The sequence below is a fragment of the Trichogramma pretiosum genome, unplaced genomic scaffold, assembly GCF_000599845.2.
Source record: "Trichogramma pretiosum strain Unisexual culture from Peru unplaced genomic scaffold, Tpre_2.0 scaffold29, whole genome shotgun sequence".
Lineage (NCBI taxonomy): Eukaryota > Metazoa > Arthropoda > Insecta > Hymenoptera > Trichogrammatidae > Trichogramma > Trichogramma pretiosum.
In genome coordinates, this window is record NW_019641669.1 from 152,039 (window position 1) to 162,253 (window position 10,215).

The window sequence follows — 10,215 nt, forward strand, 5'->3', positions numbered from 1 at the left end:
TTGCAGAAATGCTCAACATTTTATGAACAGTTTTCGGCAACCCTCCACGTTATTTTTTTTTTTTTTCATTTAATGACCATTTTTGACGATAAAATTCATGCGAATTATTATTTGAACATTCTTTGTTTATTATGTGTATTGAATTTATTTTCTTCCATTTTTAACCGAACACGTTTACTAGTTATAAGTCTTACTTACACTTATACTGTTATTTTTATTTTGCCACTTGCATATTTAGACAAGGTAATGGTAATCGACATCTAGTGGTAAAGGCTTCAAGTGTTTGAAACCCGGTCAAAAGTTTTTGAAGCAATTGAATTGTAAGTTTTAGGGCAGTTAAAATGCGCTTGATATTAATAACATAATTCAAACAGAAAAATTAGTAAAAAGAAGTTAATCAATTTTAACGTATTTTAAAACATTTTAAAAATTATTTTTTAGTTATCAGATCTATATTAATGTTGATTATTTCTACCAAGGATATAGCGTGTATAAGGATAAAACGAATTTGATAATATTTTAGATAAAAAAGTTACGTTTTTTCTCCGACAAATTATTAATTTCATTTTTTAATATAAATTATTGTCTTTGAAAATATTAAGCTATACCTACATACAAATGAGAAATGAAAATGGGTTAAGGTGAAGATTTAATAATACAACTAAAAAAGCAAAAAGAAATGAGAATGTGATACGCGTTGTAAAATACAGATCTTTTATGAAAGAGTTCGTTGACATGATTCGAGGGTATGAAAAGGGTTATAAGGCAGCCACACAGGTTCAGCTACTTAGACACATAAAAGCTACTGCTGCTGCTGCTGCCTCCAAAGATGCCGAGAGAGCCATCGAACGCGTGCGGGTCACAAGACAGAATTGAGAATATAGACACGTGACCCCCTCGAGCAGTCGGGCGCGCGCATACCTACATACCCATAAATAGACGGAAATCCTTTTTGAGTTCACCTGTGTGCAGTCCGTACACAGATGTATAATACTGCAGCAGGCCAAGCGCATACATATATGTGTACGCGCGTGTGCATGCGGCAAAAGGTACCACATATATACAAGATTTATCCGACGGCTGCTGATCATATCGTTACATATATACCATGTACAAATGTAGCAGCGTACACATACACACATATTCTCGCGCGAAAAGCTATTGTTGTTCGCCAACGTGTACGTATATGTACGAGCGAGCAGTGCACTGGGCAACTTTTCGTGCCACTCGCACTTATTTCAAATTCCAGAATATAACACTGGCGGATTTTTTCATTTTCACGTGTTATATGGTAATTGCTTTTTGCGAGCGAGATGCTGCACGGGGATATGAAGTGTTGAGAATTTGTGACCGCGCAGCGGATTTTGAAATGACCTATGGTAATATAATAATACATATGCCGATATAACAGGCAGCATGTGATACAGCATGTAGATCGAGTTCTAGATGCTTATTTTATTGAACACCGAGGACTAAAAACATAACTGTGCGACTGGATTTTTTTCCAAATTATTGCAATCTAAAACGTGTAAAATCACACAGGGCGTGGGAGAGCGTCATTACTTATAATCGATACGAAAATGCAAAAGTTTTTTTTACTCTCTTTTTCACCCGAAAAATTTCGATTGGTTTCGCTCAATTTCTCTCTCATTCTCTCTCTTGCGTCGATGTATTCGAGAAGACGTGCAGCATTGAACTGCTCTCGCGCTCCCACACATACGCGCACGCCAGCAAACAATCGCGCAAACAAAGCTTACGAAATCGCAGCATGATTTTCACGTATATATATTTTATATACATAAAATAAAACATGTACCGACACACACACGTTTACAGAACGACAAAAAATGAGGCATTCGTGACAATCGAAGCAAAAAATTCTTCTCATTCTCGGTTTCGCTGGACTTTTTTTTCCGTGAGCTCTCGCCATGTACTATACACTTGCGCTTGTGTAAAAGGTACATGAGAATCGCGTTCTCACACAAGATTCGGGATCGATCATAGAACTTCGGTTACGATACGTACATAGGCTTGCGTATACGCGTGGCTGACCACCGAAGCTGCATACGTACGTAGGGAGAGCAAAAAAAAAAATTGAACCGCTCGCAAACCAGCACAATGAGAGAATTAAAGGACGGCCGTAGCAAAAAAAAAGGAAAAGAAACAGGTTGGCGCACGACACTGCGTCCGAGCGAGCTGCCGAACGAATGCTACATCTACGGGGATTACAATCGAAAGTGCAAAGTGTAAAGCGAGTCGAGTTGCGTCAGACGTATATAGCTTTCATGCGTGTGTGTCGCGCGATCAGTCGTCGCCGAGCTTACATTTCCGGTGGTGCTCGCGCGGCGTAAGAAGAGATAAGAATCGATTAATCAGCCGATTCTCATCGAAACTCAACGACTCTTAACAGCCGATAAATAATAAAATATCTAACACTGACGAGTTCAAATTAATTAATTTTTCTCTCTTCTCATGTCCACGCGAATTCATTCTAGTTTTGACTAATGCTTTGAAATTAAAGCCTGACGCTCCTAATCTAAGTACGCACGTGTCTATCACGTAGCGACGGCGTGAAAAATGTATTATTAATATTGAAAATATGCGTAATAAGTTGAAGCTGTCCGAGCTGCGTGGACTTATAATCTTATCAATGCGAATATCACACGGAATGAGCCATGCCTTATTCAATATACAACTATAATATTATAATGAAAAAAAAAAAATCTTTGATAATTAATTTATCAGCGGATCGCGCCATCGCGCGTAATATGTAGAATTTTTATCCATTGGATTTTATCGATTAAAATCGCCAAATGCCCAATATTGTGTATCTATTGCGCAGCTGTCTATCATTATTTCCCTAAATGTGTCAAAGCTCGAGCTCGAATAATCAATAATTTATAATTGCATTGAATATCGTAATTACTGATATTTTTATCTCCGGTTCATATGTATAATGAATGAAAACAAAAATGGTCTTAACAATTAATTTTTATGATTTCAACGGCAGTTGCAAGAAGCGTACACATGCTTCGTTCATTATTTACTTGATCGAGTGAATTATAATATATTTACGATTGCAAAAATTACATTCTTCGGATTTCCCACGTTGAATTATTTGTAATTGATGTAAATTAAACGAGAAGTGCATTTCGACGACATTCAAAATCGACGTAAACAAGAATATTTACTTGCATAGGAAAAATAACTGATTCGCGCGAGTTTAATCGTGCAAATCGACTCTGATTCTAAATATAAATATAAAAAAATTCTGTACAAGGAAGTTTATCAATGATCCGAGCTTCCACCGTCGATTGCAAATACATTGTCGGAACTCTACCAAGCCAGCGTAAACGCATATATTTACTACAGAAGATATTTAACAATATCGAGAGAGATGAAACGGTGAAATATATAAACATTGTTTACCCAATGATACACACGCATGATAATGAATCGATGATGGCATATGGGGACTTCTTTGAATTTTCTAATCTCTCGTACATATACTGTATGATTTTTTTTGCGCAAATAATGATTAAATTTAAATTGATTTTTCGTATATATAATGTGTATTTATGTATACGCGGCGGTGCACTGTGCTCACATATACTTGTGCGCGCGCGAGATATCGTTTCCGGCCGTGATCTTTATCTCTCTTCGGCGGAGTCGAAGAAGCCAAGCCTTAATTTTTTGAGTGACTCGCGGGGTGTACGTGCGAGCGAGCGAGCATGTATTAAGGTAGATAAATTTTTGCACCCATTCCGTCAGTTTCTGACCAAGTTTAAAAAAGCTCGCGTATACTTTTTTGCACGCACTTTATAATACATGTACAGCTCGCGAGTCGAGCCTGCTCAAGTTGCGCCCGTACACATGCACACACGTACATAACTAAAACGCAAGTATTCCAAGAACGTCGACACAAGCGAAAATACTTGGCTTTTTTCGAGCTTTGAGAGTATGATTCTCAGCCATCGCAAAATAATGCACGAGTTTACCTGACTCGAGTTTAATTTTTTTTTACTTTTTTTTGTTGATTCAAAAAATTCGCTCGCGCAACAATTTTGTATTACGATACTTGATTCAACTAAAATTACTTAAAAATTGACTGACAAAGATAATTCAAAAAGTGTAAGCTTCAATGTTTCACATGGGATGTAAATATCTTTTAACATCGCTAAAAAAAATTTCGCGCTCAACGTAGTTTCAAACCGAGCCAAATGAACAAATTAACGTAACTCGAATAAACTTTCCCAAACGAAATGATATCGCGGGGTAATTTTCCGCACGCAAGCGCCTCTTCCAAATTCAGTTAAATACTTTTCCTTTAATCTGCATAGAATAAGTTTCCAATAATTAACTCTGAAAATGATGTTGTTGTTTTTAAAAATGCTTTCCGGACTATATTTTTCTATACGGTTATTCGTAATGATTTACGTTACTGACGTCTAGGTGTCAATATTATGGCTTTATTACCACAGTCGTTGTGTGAGTTTGCGGCTCGACATGACAAAGCGTCGTAATAATGAAATCAGGTTTAAAATGATCTCATTACGAATGAATACGTTAACGTTTCAATTAACATATCAGTATTTACTAAAGCGCAACCTTTCAATCTTTTATCGTGAAAAGAGCTTGAGCAGATAAAATCCATCTGAAGATAAGCATTGTTCAAAAATTTACGTATAGGCACTTTTACGGTTTACGTGAGGTTTAAAGCGTGACGTTCTTAAATAATATGCATTCAAGCGCCTCATACCCATAGTGAGTCTAAGACTAAACAAAGAAAAACTATTGGTAAAAATTGAAAAAAAAACCAACGGTTTGACGAAATTTTGTCAAACGAAATTGCTTCCTTTGCAGATAAGTTTACGATAAATAAAATACCGAAAAGATCAGGGTTGTGAAAATTTGTTATAAAAATGCATTACATACGTGCATTTACAGTAATATAATGCAAACAAGAAGTAAAATGTATACGATAATTGAATTCGTAGAAACGGTTTAATATTATGTACTTATCGTTCACGTAAGATATTTTTACATTTCAATCGAAGCGGCGCAATCGCGGAGCAGTAGTAGTTGCGTTTCGAGCGAATCATTTTTTTTTCTTCTTTTTTTTGCAAGAACTGTTCACTATTCAAAATCCTGATAGCGCAATACGCAAGAGATTGATTTCGCAATGCCGCGCTGCGCACACAACTGCATAAACATTAACGAACTAGCGCGTTATAAAAAGCCATTGCCATTTTTACACATTGCTGGCGCGCGGTCGAGTCGCGTATGTTATACAGCGCGGCGCGAGAGAGGCTCGAATGAGACGAAGACAACAACAACAAAAAAGAGTTTATACGATTGTTTTTCGCAACGCCCGCAGGCGAAACAATTGCGGGACTTACTCGCGCGCGCACGGCTAAACGAATAATCATCATCTCCGAGGAAGACAGAAAAATAATCCATCGTATCAAGTAGAGCCCAGGAAGCTTATTACATTATGCAGTTATAGTCGCCGAGACGCATGTGCATATTATAATCAGCCGCATGCACAGGGAGCAGCAGCAACAGCAGCCACACGTGAGGCGCCAGAAAATGTATTCACGATTCATCGCCGTTGATTCGGGGCGAACAATTTGGCGCGCGCGTAATCGCGCTAATAACAGAGCGGACCTCGTTCGTCGACGCCATGACGTCGTCGACTCGACTCGACGCGACTCGTCACGTAGCCGAGTACATCCTGTGGCAAGTATATATACGGCCAGTATATCTGTGTACATTCATTACACCTGCGCGACGAAGCTTGTATTAGCCGCCGCCGAGAGAGTAGAGAAAGCGAAAGCCGAGTTTATATTTGGCAAGAGGCGCGACTTGCGTGGGACGATGATTGTGATCGAGTCGATTAAAACGATTAATCGATTCGGTGATCGCATACTCGTCTAAAAATATAAATTTACATTATTCTTTTGCATTATTTTTGCGATTATCGCATTACTAATATACAACGACTGACAAATGAAAAAAATAATAATCACAAGGGTTCGGAGGCAGATTAAGTCATCAACGTTATATAAACATCATATCTATATTATTAAAGTTTCATTTGGTAGCGATCGCAATGACAGGCCTCTGGCAGATTGCTTACAACCTGTATACGAGCCTGTAGAAACTACGAAAATAACAATGAAGCCTGGCTTTTCATCAATTGATTCAGACAATGACTCATTTAAAAAACTTGATGACATTTTAATTTAAAAAATCTAATATATAATATACGCGAACTATAGTGTAAATAAAACTAACAGACATTTAGACGCGTGAGATAACGTTTATTTGCACGATTTATAATATTCTACTAGTTTCTACGCTTATCTCGATACGATATCAAGGTATTTATCGTTTTCATTCACGCCGATTATGAGCAATGATCATTCTTATTATTAGTCTCACTCTCTCATACAATTATGTAAAATCAATATCGACAGTTTCTCGCTACGACACACACAAAAAAAATAGTTTATTCACTTCCAATGTCATATTGTCAACGATAACGGAAGTAATTTTTTTTACTTGATGCGTACGTACTCTGATAGATTAGAATCGCTGATACAGCTGTTTTATGCACACACACTCGTACACACTAACGCAAAAATAAAATCTCAAACGCTATTCAATTAAAAAAGTGTATGCAGTTGCAGGTTTGGAAAAAATTTCATTTTGTTACGATGAATTCTCAAGTGTCGAAAAAGTAAAGAGAGCGCTGCGTTGAAAGTTTACATCGACGCGATAATCGCGAATAGTTAAATAACAACGGCTATTGCGTTGTTAAATTTCGATGCCTACACGGGAACAAATAGTTAATTGTGCAAATTAGCCCGGGTTTAGTGGAGTATTATATATAACAAGCGCGAAGAAAAACAAAACCACGACAAAACACGACGCATTAATCACTATGTTTCACAGAGTATCATTTCCAACGTATTAGTTTATAGCTTCAATTATGCAAATAAACATATAAACACACCTCTCGTGCGAAGATTAATCGACACGATATGGCTTTATAGACGCGCAGTCGATCTGTCAAAGAAATAGACTCGTTCATTTTTGCGCCGAGTAGTAGTAGTAGTAGTAGTAGTGACTCTGAGAGACGTTTCACGCAGCTTCGAGAGAGAGAGAAAAGAAGAGAGGAGAAAATAACCCCTTTTCGTCAAAGGTGCGAAAACACTAATCAGAGTGTATGGCGTATACTGCATGGGTTTACGTACAATGAGGTATACATTTAATAACGAGGCGGCACACAATGCGTTGTTCGGTGCACACACATACACACACACATACATGTATACACACACACGCTTCACTGCCTGCTGCTAATGCTGCCTGTGTGACGTTCGAAAGAAATTGAGAACTTTACGCAGCTGCCAATGTCACGTGCACGCGCTCACGGCACGAAAAATTATGTTGCGCTCGCGCTTATTATTGAACCTGATTTTCATCGCGTTTTCAATAAAAATAAAATCTTGATTTCGCGAGGCACAAACATACACGCGCGTGTTATTTAAATTTTTTCCCCGTCGTTCGACGGACTATTACGATGAAACATCGATCGTAATCGCGCGAGTTTCGTCTTTCACTTGCTAAACGAATTTTACATGAAATATCGTCACTCCAGTTGATTTTTTGAATATGAGTTTCTGACATTCTGGGAATGGGCAGAGATAAGGATTACGAGGAAATACGTGCAAAATTTCAGATGAACGAGTCTTTTACGAAGATGTGTGCAACCGATTAATGTGTCATGTATATTCAACTCACCGCTGTCGAGTCCTCGAAGAGGTCCATTCGGACTGCCACTCGTCGACACACCTTCGTCCTCACTGGCGCTATCACTGGCCTCACTAGCGCTGTAACTTTGCCGCTCGGAGCTAGTTATTTTGGTATTTTTCGCGAGTACATTGTTCGTGCCGTTGTTGTTATCGTGTTGCTGTTGCTGCTGCTGCTGCTGTTGTAGCTGCTGCTCTTGTTGCCGTTGCTGCTCCTGTTGGCGCTGCAACATAGCTCGGACCTGCAATTGTTCGTGCACAGTCCTGGCCCGAGCGAGCTGCTGGAGCTGCTGTCGATGCTGCTGCAGCGAGCCGACGGAGAAGTCGAGCGGCTGATCGACGTCCATACTGGAGCTCTGTGCCGGCTGCTGAGCCGACGACGAGTTGGCGCGCGCCTGCTGCTGCTGAGCTGACTTTGACGTTTGCGACGTCGATACCGGGACGACGGTTTGGCTGGCCAAACTCGAGAGGACGAGCTGCGACACTTGGTCGGCTTGCGAGGCCGATGCTGCGGCTGCTGCTGCTGCTGCCGTGCTCCACAGTCCGAATTGCGGTACGTTGGCTTGCATCGAGCGCCAGGCCTCGATGGTGTTGTTATTGGTCGGGCTCGTTTGTTTCGGTACTTTGTTTTGGGCGAGTTGCTGTTGCTGCTGTTGCTGTTGCTGAGCCACCATTGCCTCCGCGACGTTGTTGCTGCCCTCGAGTAAGTGCATGCTCGGGGTTTGGGTCATGGGCGACGCGAACGGGGTCGATGGCGGGCTCGAGTCGGAGGGCCTTCGTCGCGACGCTTGTGCTTGCTGAGTCGACGACGAGGAGGACGACGAGGGTATCCTCTGAGAGCTACTGATCCCGTACGACTGAGCAGTGGATTGTTGCTGCTGCTGCTGCAGATAAGGAAGCAGAGCCGCTGGGGTCTGGCTGGTCGGCAGTGCCGGGCGTACCGAGCGGGCTGCCTCTGCGACCCAGCGGCGTACCGCCTCGCTGTCGAGGCCCGCCAACCCTGCGGTCTTCGTTTTTGCACTGCTGGTCGCCAGCCCTAGACGCTGTTCTTGCTGCTGTTGCTGCTGCTGCTGATGGTGGTGATAGAACGCCAGCTGTTGTTCGAGCTCGAGCTGATGCTGTTGCTGCTGCTCTAGCTGCTGCTGCTGCTGTAGATGCTGCTGCAGGCGCAGGTGATGGTCCTGCAGTAGCGCGAGGCCCTTCTCGTTGAGCGAGCCGGGCAACGCTGCGAGCACCCCGCTGCCTGCCACCGCGCCGCCGACTCTTTGACCTGGTGCGGCGGCCGACTGCCGCCTTGGCTCTACCAGCAGGCCGTAGCCGTTCAACGCCCCCGCAAAATCCAACGTGTCGTTGTCGGCGCCTCGCGGGTAAATCTCATTCAGAGCTGCTGCGGACGGGCTGCTTACGATTAACTCGCGCGTATCAAACACACAAACGACGAAGAGAACAAAAGCACAACGAGAACCGAAAATGAACACACGAAACACCACGAGACACACGTGCTGCTGTTATGATACCTCTACTGTCACTGCTGTCAGTTGTGTATATTACACCACTGTACTACTACGCGCGACTGTCACTTCTTGTCTTGTACGCACCCCGATGCATTCAGTAATATAAAAAAGATGCGCCTTGCACACACTTGCACACTGTATTCAATCGCTATTGATGTTCATAGGGCGCCTGTATATAAGAAACTGCGGCTGCTGATGCTGCACCTGTCACGCATACAATATAATAGGAAAGCACGAGGCAAGCGAGATTCGTCGAACTGTCTGCTACGGGGGCCGCCGCTGTTTTTAAAAGACGAGCGCCGCGCACCACTACTGACAAACGACGATCGGCTGCTGACGCTGCTCTATGTATACACGCGCAGAACGAAAACAACAACAACACAACCACAACAACATTACACTATAATATATAAGTCTCGATGTTTTTCCGCTTACACTTGTTTTCTGCTTATTAAAAAGAGAGAAATGGACGTTTTATCGTGAAAACTCGATTCGATTCGCACTATTGTTACGATGTAGAGACGCAACTGAGAGGTTTGCACTCCACGACGCACGACGACGACGGCGGCTCGTCATCGACTGACAGCCGAGAGTGGACTGTTGCGCGTTGTGCCGCCAAAAATCTTTACGATACGCTGACGCACCAAGACTCGTGGCTTATCAGTATACAGAAGGCGTGTTCCATTGCCATTCGATATTTGCCTATCTAACGTAGACAGCTCACATACACGTCACACGTCAACGCGCGTAAACACACTTTGCATTGATTTGTTTACATATAGTAGAAATATATGTTTTGGGTTTTTTTTTCTTTGTATAAAAAACAAGATGACAACGTGCGTTTGTTCGTTGGGTAGGTTTATACTGCGATATTCTGCTAGTAC

The 10,215-nt window shown here is 41.7% G+C and overlaps 1 protein-coding gene across 1 annotated transcript in view; it reads right to left on the reverse strand.

Moving 5' to 3' along the window:
• Nucleotides 1-9,316, reverse strand: part of LOC106652208 (protein nubbin-like) — a 148,020-nt gene extending 138,704 nt beyond the window's left edge. The window contains exon 1 of the mRNA XM_023460395.1: nt 7,810-9,316. Within this exon, the coding sequence (XP_023316163.1) occupies nt 7,810-8,548 (739 nt within the window). The 5' untranslated portion in view covers nt 8,549-9,316. The remainder of the gene's footprint in view (nt 1-7,809) is intronic.
• Between the last annotated feature and the right edge of the window lie 899 nt (nt 9,317-10,215).